The sequence below is a fragment of the Schistocerca cancellata genome, chromosome 7, assembly GCF_023864275.1.
Source record: "Schistocerca cancellata isolate TAMUIC-IGC-003103 chromosome 7, iqSchCanc2.1, whole genome shotgun sequence".
Classification (NCBI taxonomy): Eukaryota; Metazoa; Arthropoda; class Insecta; order Orthoptera; family Acrididae; genus Schistocerca; species Schistocerca cancellata.
In genome coordinates this window covers 156,428,746-156,449,464 of record NC_064632.1, presented here as the reverse complement: position 1 = coordinate 156,449,464, position 20,719 = coordinate 156,428,746, and the positions used below count along the sequence as shown (strand labels likewise).

The 20,719-nt window shown below is 44.1% G+C and overlaps 1 protein-coding gene across 1 annotated transcript in view; it reads left to right on the top strand.

Annotated features, from left to right (window-relative positions):
• The first annotated feature begins 1,317 nt into the window (after nt 1-1,317).
• Nucleotides 1,318-20,719, top strand: part of LOC126092143 (uncharacterized) — a 173,984-nt gene continuing 154,582 nt past the window's right edge. The window contains exon 1 of the mRNA XM_049907610.1: nt 1,318-1,360. Within this exon, the coding sequence (XP_049763567.1) occupies nt 1,350-1,360 (11 nt within the window). The 5' untranslated portion in view covers nt 1,318-1,349. The remainder of the gene's footprint in view (nt 1,361-20,719) is intronic.

Here is a 20,719-nt window from a genome sequence, read left to right as displayed (position 1 = left end):
AATTCGGAGTAGGTATTAAAATTCATGGAGAAGAAGTAAAAACTTTGAGGTTCGCCGATGACACTGTAATTCTGTCAGAGACAGCAAAGGACTTGGAAGAGCAGTTGAACGGAATGGACAGTGTCTTGAAAGGAGGATATAAGATGAACATCAACAAAAGCAAAACGAGGATAATGGAATGTAGTCAAATTAAGTCGGGTGATGCTGAGGGAATTAGATTAGGAAATGAGACACTTAAAGTAGTAAAGGAGTTTTGCTATTTAGGGAGTAAAATAACCGATGATGGTCGAAGTAGAGAGGATATAAAATGTAGACTGGCAATGGCAAGGAAAGCGTTTCTCAAGAAGAGGAATTTGTTAACATCGAGTATAGATTTAAGTGTCAGGAAGTCGTTTCTGAAAGTATTTGTATGGAGTGTAGCCATATATGGAAGTGAAACATGGACGATAACTAGTTTGGACAAGAAGAGAATAGAAGCTTTCGAAATGTGGTGCTACAGAAGAATGCTGAAGATAAGGTGGGTAGATCACGTAACTAATGAGGAGGTATTGAATAGGATTGGGGAGAAGAGAAGTTTGTGGCACAACTTGACTAGAAGAAGGGATCGGTTGGTAGGACATGTTTTGAGGCATCAAGGGATCACAAATTTAGCATTGGAGGGCAGTGTGGAGGGTAAAAATCGTAGAGGGAGACCAAGAGATGAATACACTAAGCAAATTCAGAAGGATGTAGGTTGCAGTAGATACTGGGAGATGAAGAAGCTTGCACAGGATAGAGTAGCATGGAGAGCTGCATCAAACCAGTCTCAGGACTGAAGACCACAACAACAACAACAAGAAGGTCGCGTCAGATATTTAACTAATTTGCGCCACTTCGGACGCGGTTTCATCATTGAAACTTTGGGAAGTTACCGTCTACTAATGACTTCTACTAATAAATAAAAAAAATTATGTTGAAAATCGTCGTTTTCGGTCAATCTGGTAATCGTTCCCCCTTTAAAGTAAAGATGTATCTTCGACTTCTTTCAACATCCCACAGAACACTCTCCATGGGACTATGGAATGCGACTAATGACATGTATAGATTGCGTCTTGCCTCTGGCTCCGTGTGAACGTGAGGAACGTTGAGGCAGCGTCGCCGGAGCACTGTGCTGTACTCATCTCGTCGCTGCTGCTCCCCCCCACCGGCCGGCTGCGGATGCTGGAGAGATGTTGCGGCGCCTCTCCTCCCTCCAGCCCAGCCTCGTGCCCGCTGGCCTGGCCACCGCACGGTTCGTATAAATACTGGTACACAGGCGCGCGCGTGCGAGTACGACACCGCCGCCGCATCGCACCCCGGAGCCGCGAATCATGTCTGCCAGGTCAGTCTCTCGAACGTCACCTACAGCACAGCTCCGAGACCTGTATGCTGAGATGACACCGCATATGTCGCTTGCCAGACGTTGCCCTCGCTTTCACCTTTCACTTATTCACTTGCTTCTCTGCCACTCATCGACTACAGGATGATTCAAAACAAACAGTCGTAAATGATGAGGTGGTATTGCTGTTAAGGACCATTCGGAGGAAAAAACGACTTACAAACCCACTGAGACCGACGACCATTGTTGCTGTATCTAATCCACTGTCAACAAACAGAAAAGCGAAACTTCTTGGCCGATTGTGAGCCGAACTGAGTCTCGAACTCGGGACTTTTATCTTTCGCGGGCATGTGCTCTACCGTCTGAGCGATCCAAATACAACTCGTCTTCACAGCTTAAGTGCCGCCAGTACATCATCTCCTATCTTCATCAAAGCTCTCCTGCGAAACTTCCGTGAAGTTTGGAAGAAAGGAGATGAGGTACTGGCGGTACTGAAGCTGTGAGGATGGGTCGTAAGTTGTCCTTGGGTAGCTCATCGGTAGAGCAATTGCTTGCTACAGACAATGATGCCGAGTTCGAATCTCGATCCGGCACACAGTTTTAATCTGCCAAGAATTTTCACATCAGCGCGCACTCCGCTGCAGAGTGAAGATTTTATTGTGGAAACAGGAAAGCGATTTGAACCTGAGTGGAAATGCGTAAAACTCGGGGTGCCATAGGGCTCTGTTTTAGATCCGTTGCTTTTTCGATACATAACAGTGATCCACAAGTAAACTTGACAGTTAAAAACGTTTCTCTTTACAAATGACACAAGTCGAGCATAACGTAAATAATCTAACTTATAGGGTAGTCGATAACATCAGCACGTGGTTCTCGGAGAACAGGTAACATTTTGTAATTTTTCCGCCGGTCTCAACAAATGGGGAAGGGCTTTGCATATGACTAGGAACAAGCGAAGTTGAAGGGTGACATACGGTTCTGTTCTGGGTCCATTGCTTTTATCTCTCCCCCCCCCCCTTCTCTCTGTCTCTCTCTCTCTCTCTCTGTCTCTCTCTCTCTCTCTCTCTCTCTCTCTCTCTCTCTCTCTCTCTCAATAGCAGCACGTACCTTTCGGAGAACAGATCAACATTTACCTGTAACAAAACATAATCCATAGAACCATAGAATACTTTACACGGAGCACTAGTAAAACCAAAACTTTACTGTCCCAAGGCGGTCAAATAGCAAGAGAAGACGTCCTTTTTAAATTCTTAGGACTAAGGTAATATGATAAGCTTTCTTTTGAGATATCACGTGTAAGATCTTCTGCAGAAGATGAAAGCTGTCGCCTTCACTATAACGATCATCTCCCTCGTCTCTGACAGAGAATTGTGAAGCCTTCTTTACTTTGCTTACTGTTACAGTATTTCCTCCTAAGTATCATATCTCCGTGCCATCAACAATAACGTTTTTAGTCCATAAATTGACCATTACACAGATATGTAGTGTCACCTCGGGAACTTCGTGTGCGCCATTGCTTAAGTGACTTAGAATTTTAATTCTGCAGTCGCTGTCGTACACTCCGTTCCATGAAATTTGATGCTGACTCTTTAAGAAGGAACTGCGACATTCTTTCAGTGAGCGCTAGTCGGGAAAACGAACTGCACTCGTATAATACTTCCCTAAGCGTTGGACTACAGTATTCAGCAGGTTGCACTTTCAATAGGCTTCCAGTGGAACTAAAAACTGAGTGATAAACCCCAATTTGAAACCTCTCCTTGTGGCTCACTGTTTTGTACAGGAGCTCTTCGCTGTAGTTGAGCAATTTTTTCTGTAATGTGTTATTTAATCGTGCACTCTCTCACATTTCTTTCGTGTATTATTTATTGTTCAGTTCCTTTGTTTATAAATTTTTCTAATCAGCATAATGTAAGCTATGTACTGACTTCATCCAGGACCAAGGAGCTTTGTTTCCCATGGTCCCACGGAAGCTGAAAAATAAGTAAAATAGAAATGAAAATAACTATATTGGCTCTGTAACTAGCTGCACACCAGGGGAAATTCCTCTTGTAAGAGAAGTATTTCGTGTTTGCATAGAAAAATTTCCATCGATTCTTGATGCAAGACATCTCTTTGAGGTCAGGATCAGGCCAGTCACTTGATCCTGTCCTTCATCATTTCATATCTTATGATAATTTTGTCAACACTACGTAATCATTATTTCTTACATATTGTAGTGTTTCTCTGTTAATATCATTTTCAAGTTCATGAGACCTCTGTGTTTACGGGTTTCTTCTGTGGTTACTGTTTGAACAGCGTTCAATTTGTTGGGCAATGTCCTCTCGTAATACACAACACCAAGGCAGAGAAAAGAACAAAAAGGTGCCGAACACTGCTGTAAACATTACTGTATTGGATATACTTTCTTTGGGAGACCGTATTTCGTATTCTAAAACAGAAGCCAGTGCTTTCTAATGGGAAGGAAATTAGGCTAAATAATGTTACTATATCATGCATTTGTAAATACTCCTGGCATCATAGTGATTTAAACCTATTCTAACCTTTTTAATAGATACAGGCCAGAACTATAAGGCACATCAGTCCACGCAAATTGTTTTGCTCGTATAGTATCGTCTCTAACCTCAGAAATATCCTGTTTTGGCATTCCGTAAATAACAGTATAGGCAGTAACAAAGAGTATATGTACTGCCCTAGTATTATTTCACCTCTCACTCATACCATTTGTGGATGGTGTGTGCGAAGAATGTCGGTACGCTTCCTTCAAAGCCGCTAATTGCAGCGTCACGCTCATTACGTTACATGTATGTGAGAAAAAAGAGCTGTTTCTTCATTCTCCTTGCAACGTACGAGCTCAGCATTTTAAGAGTAAACACTCTCATGATGCGTAACATGTAGCAATCGTAGCATATCTTTCAGCCGTCTGTTGAACCATTCTGTTACGCTCTCGTGGTAACTCAACAATCGCGAAACGGTTCGAGAATCTCTTCATTGAATGTTCTCTACCTATCCCGATAGTTCAACCTACTAAGGGACTTAGACTGACGTATAGTCAATTCCTCAAAGAAGTGTACGCCGTTATCTGTATGAAATAAAAGACAAAAATATATGCTTACATGATAATAAATGTGATTACTAATTGAGCAATTACCTAATAGATAATCCAATCGCCGCCATCATCGATTATAGCTTCGCACCTTTTTGGCATGCTTTTCACGAGATCTTCTGCACATTTAGTCGGTAACGATCTCCATATCGTCATGATATTTTATGACAGCTGCTTCAAAGTATGTATTGGCTGTCCTTTAAGCTTCATCTTAGTATACGACCAAACATATTCGATTGGGTTTGCATCCGGAGACATCGCAGATCCGTCCATCGTGGACACCCCATTGTCTTATTTCCACGCTGTACAGAGACGACTGCAATGTTTCGGATCATTATCCTCTCGAGGCACCCAGTTTGCCTCGTTCGAAACAAACAGCTGCTTAACGGGCGTCAGAAGGTATTTCTGATAAATATTGCACATTTTCAGGGTATAAATTGGCTATAAATAAGAGCAAATTCCCAGAACTGCGACCGACAAAACAAAACATTCAGCTGTCACACTGTTTATCTATACACTGCGCAAAAGCGCATTGAGTACAGATTCGAGATCACTACCAGAGATGTCACTGCGGACGTTACATTTAAAGTTATGGCGTACACTTGCTTGTAGAACTGACTGTACAATAATACTAAATAAAGTGCGGGCTTTTAAAAGCTTCCCTCCTTAGTTGAATTCCAATGTCAGTGGATTATGACAGTGAATCTCTATGTTTTACATTCTAATAACTGAGTTTATTCTCTAAGTCCATTTGAAATATCTCTGCAGAGCTCGGTTATATGTTTTATAGTTCTGACAGATTCGAGTGATTCATTGACGTAAATATAGACAAATAATATTAGCTCTTTAAAGTATTTACTTCACCTTACGTGATGTTTGTTTACGTCTTTGATTAGATGACATTGTTTACACCTAACATTATCTGCAGAAATTCCTCCATTTAATTACACTGTGGAGTCGTCAATGAAGCGCCTCAGAGAGCTGTATACAGCATGTCATTCACATTCACAGCGCGTAGCAACGGTCTTGCCTCACTCCCTTGCGGTAAACTCAATTTTTCTGAAAATTGCTCTTCTTTGACGGTGGGAAAACGAGGCATTGACTGCAGAAAACAGAGCCAGAGCTAGAAATTAATGTACAAATAAGCCGCTATTGGTCGTATACGGTTTTATTTATTTGAACAGTTTGAAACATTAGGCATAAGCATCGTCAGATATTTGTTGCTGTGATAGCAACACATTAAGTATTTAAAGCTTTGCTCAGTATCATCGTCCATACCAAGTATCGTATACATTCGGAAAGTGACACATAAAATGAAGAAGCGTAATGGAAAAAGGAGGTTGATTATTCAGAAATGACGAAGTCTTTTTTTTTAATTTTTTTACATTCTTCGAAAAGACGACGCACAAAAAAGTTTATATTTAGCTGAAAATGTAATTTTTCGCGATACCTTTGTCCTCTAACCACGAAACAAACGTATTCGCTCTCAGGAACAGATCAGTCCTTCTTTCTTATGGACTTTTCGCCCACACGTCATGTCCGAATTACCTTGTAACTTCCTCAACTACAGTTAAGAGTGCTTGTCACATCAGCATTTATCACAAGTACATACAGGGTGTTTCAAAAATGACCGGTATATTTGAAACGGCAATAAAAACTAAACGAGCAGCGATAGAAATACACCGTTTGTTGCAATATGCTTGGGACAACAGTACATTTTCAGGCGGACAAACTTTCGAAATAACAGTAGTTACAATTTTCAACAACAGATGGCGCTGCAAGTGATGTGAAAGATATAGAAGACAACGCAGTCTGTGGGTGCGCCATTCTGTACGTCGTCTTTCTGCTGTAAGCGTGTGCTGTTCACAACGTGCAAGTGTGCTGTAGACAACATGGTTTATTCCTTAGAACAGAGGATTTTTCTGGTGTTGGAATTCCACCACCTAGAACACAGCGTTATTGCAACAAGACGAAGTTTTCAACGTAGGTTTAATGTAACCAAAGGACCGAAAAGCGATACAATAAAGGATCTGTTTGAAAAATTTCAACGGACTGGGAACGTGACGGATGAACGTGCTGGAAAGGTAGGGCGACCGCGTACGGCAACCACAGAGGGCAACGCGCAGCTAGTGCAGCAGGTGATCCAACAGCGGCCTCGGGTTTCCGTTCGCCGTGTTGCAGCTGCGGTCCAAATGACGCCAATGTCCACGTATCGTCTCATGCGCCAGAGTTTACACCTCTATCCATACAAAATTCAAACGCGGCAACCCCTCAGCGCCGCTACCATTGCTGCACGAGAGACATTCGCTAACGATATAGTGCACAGGATTGATGACGGCGATATGCATGTGGGCAGCATTTGGTTTACTGACAAAGCTTATTTTTACCCGGACGGCTTCGTCAATAAACAGAACTGGCGCATATGGGGAACCGAAAAGCCCCATGTTGCAGTCCCATCGTCCCTGCATCCTCAAAAAGTACTGGTCTGGGCCGCCATTTCTTCCAAAGGAATCATTGGCCCATTTTTCAGATCCGAAACGATTACTGCATCACGCTATCTGGACATTCTTCGTGAATTTGTGGCGGTACAAACTGCCTTAGACGACACTGCGAACACCTCGTGGTTTATGCAAGATGGTGCCCGGACACATCGCACGGCCGACGTCTTTAATTTCCTGAATGAATATTTCGATGATCGTGTGATTGCTTTGGGCTATCCGAAACATACAGGAGGCGGCGTGGGTTGGCCTCCCTATTCGCCAGACATGAACCCCTGTGACTTCTTTCTGTGGGGACACTTGAAAGACCAGGTGTACCGCCAGAATCCAGAAACAATTGAACAGCTGAAGCAGTACATCTCATCTGCATGTAAAGCCATTCCGCCAGACACGTCGTCAAAGGTTTCGGGTAATTTCATTCAGAGACTACGCCATATTATTGCTACGCATGGTGGATATGTGGAAAATATCGTACTATAGAGTTTCCCAGACCGCAGCGCCATCTGTTGTTGAAAATTGTAACTACTGTAATTTCGAAAGTTTGTCTGCCTGAAAATGTACTGTTGTCCCAAGCATATTGCTACAAACGGTGTATTTCTATCGCTGCTCGTTTAGTTTTTATTGCCGTTTCAAATATAACGGTCATTTTTGAAACACCCTGTATATCAGTCTGCCTTGCCGTACTCCAACGTAGTGTTCTGCGGTAACTGCCCGGGGGAAAAATAACCAACCATGTCAGTTGAGTTCATTTGCGACAACCCAGCAGATGTACTATCCAGGTAATATCTTCACTGCCAATGGTGTATTCGCCACTTCAGGACTTGGGCTGAACGAGTAAGTGTCAAGGTCAGTTCCTCTCGGAATGGTCGCGCGGATTCGTTACAGCAGAGATATTTTACGAGAGAGTATCAGGTTTTCTTGCGAGAAGAGGAGGGTTGCGCAGTCTAACGCGGTTTCAAAAGGGGCAACTAGTTTTAACGTCTCATCGAAGATGATTTCGTCACAAACGGAGCTCAAGCCGGGATTTGGGTATGGGTAGAAACGGAAATCAGTAACCTGTTAGAAGGAACCATACCAGCGTTCGCGTCAGTTAGTTTACTGGCACTACGAAAAGCTGACTTCTGGATGACTCTACGGGTATTTTCACTTTGCTCTTCCAGAATGCGTGTTTAGTGACATATCCACGGTGTCGTCTCCACTCTGACAGTGCCGTTCGAAGTGAGCCAACATTCCAGCATAAGAATTGCTACAATCTTCAGTTTTCTACAGCCATGCGGCCGACTATTTTTAGTAATCATGCACTCTCAAGAATACTGAACAGTAAATTACATAATAGCTGTCCGTAACGCGTCTTTAAGTCCAATCCGTGAGAGAAATTTACGGACAGTGAGTAAATCTTGTTATACAGTCGTTATACGCTGGACGGCAATAAAAGAATGTATGACGTGGAAAAAAACGTCAGTAATCACTGTAACACAAATACGTGCGGACCGATATCAACGCTTCTTTTCACTTGGTAGAGATGGTTTGCCGTTGTCTGCCATCGATATGTTATAAACTATTAACTGTGTGTAGGATGAATCGTGATTAACAAAGAAAACTTCTTTTCCTTGTACCGGCGCAGTTTCGGTATGATTATTAACGGATGTGGCGTAGTTAGGGGTGGCTGGAATCCCTTCCTGTCGCCACCCCGGGATGGAATATGTATACCCCAACTGTCTGAGTGTAGTGCTGTTCAAGTGAATGTGAGCGAAAGTGTTCTAAATGTTGGCGAATCGTGTAACTGAAGTGGGACTTGGGGGGAAACAGCCCCGTATTCACGTAGTGGGATGAAGGAAACCGCCTAAAAGCCACATGCATGTTGGCTGGCGCCATGGTCATCGTCATTAATCCATCTGGTGTATTCGATCCGTGGCCGGCGAATCTGTTCATCCCAGAAGCGCTGTTTAACACCCACGGCTAACCAGGCGGATGATTAATAATAGTAAAGACAATCAGAAACGTCTCTGTTGATCCACTGTGGACATGAGACAGAGTCTGGTCAAATATTTAATAATCAAATTCGCCAAACAGCCGTGCAATCGAGATGTTATTTTATTTTATTTTCGCTACCAGTTTCGGCAGTTCATTATGCCATCTTCAGGACGGCAGTCGAGTCTTCGAAGGAAGCACTTGAGCTACGAATTCACACCGTCCAGAAACATATGGCCCTAGTATGCCAGTGTCAATTATTTTCGAGAGCTGTGGGGCCTGAAGATGGCATAATGAAATACAAAAACGGTAGCCAAAATAAAATAAAATAACATCTTAATTTCACGGCTGTTTGGTGAATTTCGTTGTTAAACAATCAAAACGTCCCAGAAAACTTTTTTAGTAAGTCCTCATATGATTGGGCTCAAATTGACCCAATGAGCCATCTTGGAGAATGTGTCAAAAACGTTCAAATGTGTGTGAATTCCTAAGGGACCAAACTGTTGAGATCATCGCTCTCGAGACTTACACATTACTTAAACTAACTTATGCTAAGAACAACACACACAGCCATGCCCGAGGGATGATTCGAACCTCCGGCGGGAGGGGCCGAGCAATCCGTGACATGGAGGTTTGAGAACCGCGCGGCCGAGAATGTGTCACGATGCCATCTAAAGGGCTAGTGCGGTCCAAGATGGATAAGTAGGGCTGCGACTATGCTTTATCCTCCAAGGTCACGCGACCGCAGTCCTCTTGATTTTTCTGTCTAAGGTCATCTTGAAAGCACTCCTGTTGATAAGGGTAAGGTGAAGAACTGAATCAGCTAATTGTACAGCCTCTTATGAAGATTTACATGACACTCAGCGGGTGTTTGAAACAATTCGTAACTCGCAGCTAAGAAGAGTTCAGTATTGCAACGACAGACGAAACATCTTATTTAACAACGACAAATATACAGTGAATTGTAACATGCACATGTTGAAGCAGTTTTGTATCTTTTGTTGAAGTAAGTCTTGTGCGAATTTTGAGCCCAATCAAATGCGCATTTATTTCAGAAGTTTACGTTTCAAATTCCTTTGGACTAACTAGGACAATGTTTCATGCTGAAGTCAACGGTGGTTCGTAAAAACACATTCACATATGGCTAGTTTGCGGACCCATGTGTACTAGAATGTTTCAGCTTATACTATCGTATACTTTACCATGCGTCAGTTTCTGCTATTAATTATTTTCACACTGTATGCATATATCGTGTGGATGATTGTGCAGTGTACCCTTGTGTTCATTTTTCTGTCAGTGATTATGAAACAAAAGGAAAGAAAATGGTAAAATCCCACATCAGTATACAGTCTGCTGGTTCGAATAGCATCAAGGACGGCAATGTGGGTAACGGCCCTAGGTGACGGCAGGTGACCCTCATCAATAGTGTCACAAGTAAACTGAGGAGAAGTTTGGGATCTAATCCATGACGTTGCAGACCAGGAACTTTAAACCTGCAGCTTCCCTTGTCGCCCAACGTCCTCCAGGAAGATTTCTTCCATCATCAGTATTCGAATCTGCTTACTGCTTATCGAGCTCCACCACACTCGTGTTTGTTGTGATCTGTGCTACTCTTTCTCTGAATTAAAGGTAGAAACTCGAGATGAGGCGCATCAGGTCTCAGCAGAAGCACGAAATGGAAAATAATTTTTCAAAACACATCAGCAACATCACTTATCCACGGCGAAAAACGCCATATATCGCAATGATCTGACATGGGTCGCTTTTGGAGGAAATGGTTGGATTTGATCTTTTTTTTTTTTTGCTTTGGTTTTATTAATGTGGTGGCCTTCCATATTACTCCCATGGGAACGAAAAGATTCTTTGATCATGACACGGATTTAAGAATGACATCCTGTTCTATCTGAGACCGCCCCTATTCTCAAAACAGGACGCCAATGCTGCTTCTGTCGACGTCGTCGATTTTATCTTCGAAACGCATTGATACATACAGGTTTATTCACAGTCAGGGAGCTTTCCAGGGCCCAGTATTCTGACGTAACACCGTCGTTCTACACTGGACGTTACAGAAGAGATTAATGGACTTGCGAAACTTCACTAATCTCTGTAATACGTGTATCTGTGAAATACAGCTCACCTTTTCACCTGAGGCCCATAGAATGAGTGCACGTGAGTAGCGTGTTACCAGCGACAGAATACGCCTCCGGTTGAAATATCGCCTGGTATCTCTGGGAAGGAAGGTTGCTTTACGGGGAACCCTCTGGAAACTACGTGTATTCCAAAAAGGCGTTTCATAACACTGAGCCAGTCATTTACTTCAGGTTGTACTCGTCGGCCGAGTAACTCAGTGCTTTCATTTAACGGACTAAGACTGATTTCAGTCCATAATGATCTTGCTATTCACTCGAGTATATACCAAACTGGAAAACAAATAGTTTATTAATCTCAAGATACTGTCAAATTACCAAATACTTTAATTTTACAGAGAACGTCTTAATTCTGAGTGGCAACAACATCATCTTAACAGCCCTTAAAGGATGAGAGAATCGTTTTCATGTCAAAAATATAGACATCATGAGTCAACTGATAATACACTTCCCCAGACTCTCCTTAGTTACTTTGTCTTACAAGCTGATGCATATTTTGGTTTATCGTGTTTCTCTGTTAATCTCCAACTTTACAAATACTCGTTGCCGTTTCCGCATGAATATCTTATGATACATATTTTGTCTTTAGCCATACTGGCACACGAAATGAAACAATACTACTTGCGCAATGAATAAATAACTATCCTCGGAAAACAGTTTAGTCTGCTTTACAACGGATGAGCAATCTACAATATAACCTCTACAGACGAAAGTCTCGACTTTTACTTTCAGGAATGACTGGCTATAGAAGTGGGAGAGATCTTCTCCGGAGGACGAGCGTCTATCGCAGACTTCTTACACTGACCGACACCGACGCTCCATCAGCCGAGGTTAATGGTTTACGAAAGGAAGGGGGCACCCAGGTCGTGCTGCTGAAAGAACACGCTCGACCAGTAACAGCAGAGAGTAAGGCATGACGTACTCCGATGCAACCGTTACCTCAAGGTAGGCCAGGGGCGCAGAGGCTGGGATGATGCAAGTTTCACGCTACACATCTCTGTACTGCAGCTGTTGTCTCTCAGGTTGTGCAACGATTATCATCGACTGGCAGAGATGAGAGTCTGAGGTAGGGAGCAAATCTGTAGGGTACGTGAAGGCTTTAATACGCTGTGAACACAGTTTCAGTTTGCTTGAGACGCAACCGTTACACGCATTTGTACTACTGGTTCCACAACTAGTGATGACAGTTTGAAAGCATCGGCAGGTGGGTATCGATTGTACGCTTGATTTTTGCAAGGTTGCGCCACTATACGAAGACCAAAGCGAAAAGGCGATGTGTGCTTTCGATTCCCAGAGATGTGAGAAGGAAATTTTCGTGGGTATGTCGAAGGTAACATCCTACATATAGGTTTTCCACATATGACCCTCTGTATCTGACATTGCGCTGAGATCAGTAACTGGAACGAAGTTTCTGATCACTGCATAGGCTGCGGCCCAGTCCTCTGGTTATGTTAAGTGGTTTCTTGGTTGTAACCGACAATAAGCTGGACGAGTTAGGAGTGGTCTTGGAATGCACGAGAAAATGTTGAGCCATTTAGCAGTTTTGATTGATGTGTCAGTAGCATCTGCCCACACAGCTGTGCGCAGACTGAAGCATATAGACTGACTAATACAGATACTACTGCTCAGTATTAGTGCTGCATCTGGCTGTTGCAGTCTGCGAGTGACAGAGAGGTTGATCTTGAAATGTTTTTGTCCTGAAGAAATGTAACAGCTGTTTTCGGTGGTGTTTATTTGCAGATTGAAACGGCGAACGAAAATTTTGTACCGAGGTTGTGATTAGAACGCGGGTCTCTGCTCACTAGGCAGATGTGCTAACCACTACAGCATCCTGACACAGTGGCTGTGCACAAATGCATGGACTACGCTAGCAGACCTCTTTTCCCCAAACCGTGCAGTAGTGCAAAGCCACTATGTTAGAGTGGCATACTGGTAAGCACATCTGAGTGGTGAGCAGTAGACCTAGGTTCGAATCCCGGCCTTGGTAAAAATTTTCGTTCATTGCTTTCTTCTGCATATATACACTCCTGGAAATTGAAATAAGAACACCGTGAATTCATTGTCCCAGGAAGGGGAAACTTTTTGACATATTCCTGGGGTCAGATACATCACATGATCACACTGACAGAACCACAGGCACATAGACACAGGCAACAGAGCATGCACAATGTCGGCACTAGTACAGTGTATATCCCCCTTTCGCAGCAATGCAGGCTGCTATTCTCCCATGGAGACGATCGTAGAGATGCTGGATGTAGTCCTGTGGAACGGCTTGCCATGCCATTTCCACCTGGCGCCTCAGTTGGACCAGCGTTCGTGCTGGACGTGCAGACCGCGTGAGACGACGCTTCATCCAGTCCCAAACATGCTCAATGGGGGACAGATCCGGAGATCTTGCTGGCCAGGGTAGTTGACTTACACCTTCTAGAGCACGTTGGGTGGCACGGGATACATGCGGACGTGCATTGTCCTGTTGGAACAGCAAGTTCCCTTGCCGGTCTAGGAATGGTAGAACGATGGGTTCGATGACGGTTTGGATGTACCGTGCACTATTCAGTGTCCCCTCGACGATCACCAGTGGTGTACGGCCAGTGTAGGAGATCGCTCCCCACACCATGATGCCGGGTGTTGGCCCTGTGTGCCTCGGTCGTATGCAGTCCTGATTGTGGCGCTCACCTGCACGGCGCCAAACACGCATACGACCATCATTGGCACCAAGGCAGAAGCGACTCTCATCGCTGAAGACGACACGTCTCCATTCGTCCCTCCATTCACGCCTGTCGCGACACCACTGGAGGCGGGCTGCACGATGTTGGGGCGTGAGCGGAAGACGGGCTAACGGTGTGCGGGACCGTAGCCCAGCTTCATGGAGACGGTTGCGAATGGTCCTCGCCGATACCCCAGGAGCAACAGTGTCACTAATTTGCTGGGAAGTGGCGGTGCGGTCCCCTACGGCACTGCGTAGGATCCTACGGTCTTGGCGTGCATCCGTGCGTCGCTGCGGTCCGGTCCCAGGTCGACGGGCACGTGCACCTTCCGCCGACCACTGGCGACAACATCGATGTACTGTGGAGACCACACGCCCCACGTGTTGAGCAATTCGGCGGTACGTCCACCCGGCCTCCCGCATGCCCACTATACGCCCTCGCTCAAAGTCCGTCAACTGCACATACGGTTCACGTCCACGCTGTCGCGGCATGCTACCAGTGTTAAAGACTGCGATGGAGCTCCGTATGCCACGGCAAACTGGCTGACACTGACGGCGGCGGTGCACAAATGCTGCGCAGCTAGCGCCATTCGACGGCCAACACCGCGGTTCCTGGTGTGTCCGCTGTGCCGTGCGTGTGATCATTGCTTGTACAGCCCTCTCGCAGTGTCCGGAGCAAGTATGGTGGGTCTGACACACCGGTGTCAATGTGTTCTTTTTTCCATTTCCAGGAGATTTCTGAGACTTGAAAAAGTTTCTGGCATTGGTTTCAGACAGGAGCCCCCATTTTGTTCGATGCTGTGGTGCTATTCCAATACAGCTGGAGAGCGTCTGCAGTGCTACTCGAATGAATGAGGTATACCAAGTGGGGTGAGGTGTGAGTGGGAATTTGGATTGTGGAGGGAGGCAGGCTAGGGTAGTCTGTTCTGTTTTGCAAAGCCAATGTGCCAGTGTGGCATACTGGCTAGCACATCGGCCAAGTGAGAAAGAGGTCTGGGTTCGAATCCGCCCTTGGAACAAATTTTTACTTGTCGCTTCAGTCTGCATATGTAAATCATAGATGACGAAATAAATCTCGGGTGAACAGCCTGGTGCGAGTATACAAAGGACACAATATTTCGGCAATCGACCTTGTGTGCTGATTTATTTCTTCATGAAATACGCCTGCAGAAATTGAAGAATAAATCATACATATCTGAGACTTGAAAAAGTCTCTGGAACCAAAATGATTTACTCTTACTGGGCTACCTGAACTCAAACAACTATCGGTGTTGGAGTTCTGAAAATTCTCATCAGTTACAGCAACAGGTTGTGCACGACTTGTAAGCAGTGGCTATTATTGGACGAAACCATTAACTTCTGACAGGTATTTGAACAATATACTATAATCTTCTTTTCGGAGAACTAACAAATAACAGAAATACCTATGGTATTTCATGCAGGAGAGTGCTATGATATTGTTCTGAGATTTTTTTGACAATAGGAACGTTCTCGTATCGCTGTCAGAGAAGCATTGATGGTTTGTGCTCTTTACTCGTGATGCACGATGCTTTTGATACATCTGATGACAATTTTCAGTACTCCAGCATCTGCTGTTACGCGAGTTTACACGCCCTGGTAAAAACAGCCATGCTTCATCGCGAAAAATTTCCTAGGTCACTGTCTCCATCAAACACAGACTACAACAGTCAGTTGCAGAAATAAAGTCGAGCAACAGCAGCTAAACTGGACAATCGATGATCTACCATTGCTATGTCAGCTTTCCGTTTTAGTTCGTGCACGGCTCTGTCAGCAGGTTCCACTGACACTCCAGTTTGAAATGCGCAACGATTTTCTCCGACTCCCCTCGTACGCCGCTCTTAAGTCGCACTGTTTCCTCTGATAAAACCTATTCCCCACCTGCCACAGTATAAGGAACGGTCCACGGCCTATGCGACAATCGGAAACTCCTTCACAGTACCCATTCCCATAGAACGCCTGACACGGTGCTTGCATCGTACGTGAAACATCGTACATTTGCGTCAGTCAGTTGGAAAAACCTTAATGAAATTGGTAGGTCCAGGAGCCAAATCAGTTAAATGTCGTAGATTAGAGCGCGCGCACACACACACACACACACACACACACACACACACACAAGCAAAGTGCACGTTGCAAGTTAATCCGACCATTGTTGAACGTGCACGCTTCACATCTGACTTTCCGTATATCTTCGTTTGCCCAGTCTATCTCCTACTGTCAACATGTGCGCATGTATGATCAAGTCTCTAGAATTATTTAATAATGTCTCAAAATGTGGTCCCTAAAGGTACTGAAAAATCAAATTTCACAAAAACAACCAATCTTTCACACCCATTTAATTTAACTGAGCATGTCTGAAATAGGCATTTTAACTGAAAGTGTCATAACATTCCTAATATTTTGCAGTAGAAACTTTTCTCTACCGATCGTGCAGAAGAATCGACTGCACCCCGTACAGCTTCTAACAGAGAGAGAATGTTTATATAAAAGTTAATTCGCATTTATGATCGCAGATTCGGATTGTTCATAAAACTACGAATCGACTGACATACAGCGGAGGCTGATCTAACTATTATTACGAAAGCCGGTGGAATTAATTCTGGAATAAATGGTATCAAACCAATTATCTCCAGCAATTAGAGACTACCGTCGGCTTGCCTAATTAGAAGGCTGTCTTCTCGTGGGGGCGGAGTAGGATGGCCGAATCTTTACTTGGAAATCCAAGCCACAGCTAGAATATCGCCTTTCTCGGAATGACCACCTCTCTAGTGCCCCCAACTTCATGAGGTCTGGCTTCGTTGGCTGAAGCAAACAGTAACTGCTACTCTGGTTAGGTTGGCCATGGGGCATCCTTCCTGCGGGCGGACGCATAGACTACTGTGGCGTTAACAAGTGTCGAGAAAGGAGGTCGCCATATCAATCGGTCGCAGTTTTTGGTTGCAGCACGTCATTGTCCTTGCTATTGCGAGTGTTGCCCCCCATTTTCAGGTCCATGTACATGCCTCCTGCACTTTGCAACAGCTATGGAAAGCGCAACACGTGTATACGCAGCTTTGATTGGTAATACTGCCGCGAGTATTTCGGTTATGATTCCATAGTGATGCAGCCTTTGGCATTCGGATCGGTAGGTGTCATAAAGGTAGACATGCTTTCGCTATAGGTAATTGGTGCTGCCCTTCATGGGCCCCAGTCAACGCGGTTCTCCTGGCTAGTAATAATTTTAATGTAGTTCCCAGCGCGCTTTCTCTCTAGACATGAGCTGACCGAGTTATACAAAAGCTCCTTTGTGTTTCTTTATTTGCTTTATTTGTCTTGAACTGCGGCAAGACATTTTCATGTCAAATTTCGTTTCATTACGGATAGAGTAACTGTTTTTATATTGTAACACGCTATCTCCCGTTCCAACGTGTTTTTCGATCAATGTATTTAAATTTTTACTAGTCTGCCTGTCGTCTGCTCTGTACATTTCCCCTGCTGTTGCCTATAAATATTCTTTTTAGCTACCAGAAACGCCTACTAGACGAAACAAAGGTCTTTGACGGCATGGTCAAGACAACAGGAAATTAGCAGCTGAGGTCAAGTGTTCCAGCTAAATGGGAATCAGTGGGCAGACAGTTACAATAACTCATCAGTCCTGCCGCCACGTTCAGTTTTCAGAAACACTAGTATCTACAACATTATCTCTCTAGATTTTTCCTTCGCATCTGATGAAAATTCCGAATACTAAAGCAGTGCACAAAATTAGGACACGGAAGTTTTAAAGCGTTTCTCTTCAAGAGGCGCTACTCTCCTCAGACTTACTCCATATCTACTCTGACGCCATACACTTTTTTCTAATCTTCCTAATATTTCGCAGAATTGCTCTTAGACATTTAATCTCCAACGGTTTATTATCAGTGCTTCAGATGGATATTTCTAGTATCTCCTACGATTTGTATGCATTATTTTGTATTTATCCTCATATAGGGGGAACTACTTTAGGTCCTTGTGGGTTATGCTGCAAATATTCATAGAAGATAAGTTAAAAATAACTTACGTGTCAATGCCCACTTCATCAACGTATTTTTGTAAGTACTACGGAGACCACCGTACTCTTTGTGACGGAGAATATGTAGTGTAACACATACCCCTTCACCTTCTCCCTGCCCCCCCCCCCCCCCCATTTTCTCTTTTCTAATCCACGTCCGAATGGTATATGGTATGTGCAAAGAACTACAGTCGCCATGTCTGCGGAAGTCTGAAAGTATAAGCTGTACGGTTCTTGGTTCTTGCCATTACGTAAAATGTCGAAATTTTAAAAGTAAGCCGTTTCTGTAGCATATCTGTGGGGAATATCTGTGACGCACTCGCGCTGACTGCACATATAAGTGACGAATAGTGTAGCTCTGCGAATCTTTTTCATCTCTTCCACTCTTCTTGTTGACGACTGCACACTGAGGAAAAGCACTAAAAAATCGGCCGTACCAACGGTTCTTAGGCGATCACCTCGATGGAAGCATTAAACTTCATTAATTTCTTCCGAAGAATCTGACAAGTGCACAGCTTAGTCATCTAGAGTCTAATTTAACCTTTTCTTACCCAAAAACCTCTCGCTAACCCCGATGTAGTACATTTTATATAACGTAATTGTCATATATACTCAATCGTTGCGACGTGAGCTCGGGTTAGTATTCACTGATGTTACATGTCATCTGTCAAGCTCTTTTATGAATAGAAGGAAAGAAGTGACCTTGCGTTCTTGCAGCATTCCACGCCTACCTCTGCGCATCCACAAGGCCGTTCCCATGAAACATAGTGGATGACTTTGGAGCAACTCCTTATACGGAATGCAGCCTTACTTTCCTTGAATGTAAAGCTGGTTTTGATTGTAATTTGTCCTTTAAATAGCTGGAGGTGTTCGCTTTGTTTCCCTGGGACAAAATATCTTAGGCTCTTATATATCACTGACGCATAACCTTTAAGGAGCAGCCAAATGAAAAAGACACAGATAGGAAAAAAATTAAGTGAACTATTTATTATTTCAAAAATAATTTCCATAACTGTTAATATATTTATCCCACTGTGAGAGGATATGGCCGTTGCCTTCATTGAAAAATGTTTGCTGTTATCTACGGAACCATGACTCACCCTGTCGTGCACTTCTTTGTCCGAAGCAAATCAATGGGCACGAATATCTTACTCCAGGGCTTCAAAAATATAGAAATCGTGTGGGGGGGGGGGGGGGGGGAGATCGGAACTGTATAGAAGATTGTAAGGGCTTCCCAGCGAAGTTTCTGCAGAGTACTCGTAATTCATGTCGGGGGATCCGGGTAGCTAAATCATTCGCTCGCAGTCGCGAACAATCGTACCCCAGTGACATGGTACATTGTCTTCCATAAAAATTCCATCGTTTTTTTTTTGGATCATGAAGTCCACGAATAGCTGCAAATAGTCTACAAGCAGCCGAACAGAACCATTCCCAGTCAATGATCGGTTTAGTTGAATCAGAGAATCCTGTCCATGCCATGTAAATACAGCCCACACCATAATGGAGCCATCGTCAGCCTGCACCCTGCCTTGTTGACAGCTTGGGTCCATGGCTTCGTGGAGTTTGTGCCGCACTCGAACCTTACCGCAAGCTTTTACCGACTGAAATTGGGATTCATCTGACCAGGTCACGGTTCTCCAGTCGTCTACGGTCTAACCGATATGGTCACAGAGCCCAGGAGAGGCGCTGCAGGCGGCGTCGTGCTACTAACAAAGACACTCGGGTCGGTCGTCTCCTGCCATAGCCCATTAACGACAAATTTCTGCGAACTGTGCTAAGGGACACGTTCGTCGTACGTCCCACATTGATTTCTGCAGTTGTTTCACTCAGTGCGCAGTGTTACTTGTCTCTTAGCTCTGACAACCCTACGCTAACTCCGGTGCTGTCGGTCGTTACGCAAAAACCGTCGGCCACTGCGCTATCCGTGATGGGACGTAAGGCCCGAGATTTGGTACTCTCGGCACACTCTTGAGTCCGTGGATCTCGAAAATTTGAATTCCCTAACAATTTTCGAAAAGGAATGTCCCACGCGCCTAGTTTCGGCTACCTCTCCGCGTTCAAAGTCTGTTAATTCCCATCGTGCGGCCATGATCACGTCGAAAACTTCTTCACATGAATCACCTGCGTACAAATGACAGCTCCACCAATGCGTTGCCCTTTTATACCTCGTGTAAGCGATTCTATCACCATCTGTATATATACGTATCGGTATCCCATGACTTTTGTCATCTCTGTGTATATCATTAATTTTTCAAAATTCGAAGTATTTTCAAAATTTCACAACATGCAAAGCATTTTTCTGAGTATAATTCGCTACTTGTGTCCACTATTTTCGAGGGCGTCCCTAAACAAATGAGCATATTGATAGGCAGACTGCTGATCATTAAAACTGCAACTTGATGGTCGCTTGTACCAAACATCAAAACAACGATACGTGATATGCATTCTTCGATATCCAAATTGTTAGTTTTTCATAGCGACCACCCGAAGAAGGTTGGAATTAAGGTTAGTCTGAGTAACGCCATCTACGTTCTGTGTATAAGGAAAGATTACGTACAGATTTCCCCATTGAGAAACTGCATTTGAGTGGAGCTTGTTTGTGTGAAGATACGTGGAGCAAGAAACAGAAAAGGGTACCGCACACATCAGAGTTCGATAGTTGCAAGATTTTTACAAATCCTCTCGCCACTACAGGAAAACACATAACAAGATAAGCACACCACACAAAAATTAGTCATCCCCAGGGGCATTACAATGCTACCGTGTAACTCCACCTCCAGATTTGACAGTGGACGCAGTTCAGAGAACAAGACGGTGCACATTTTTCTTCCTCTTAGCTAGTAGAAGTGATCATTAAACCCCTTACGTAAACAAATGCGTGATGTTGA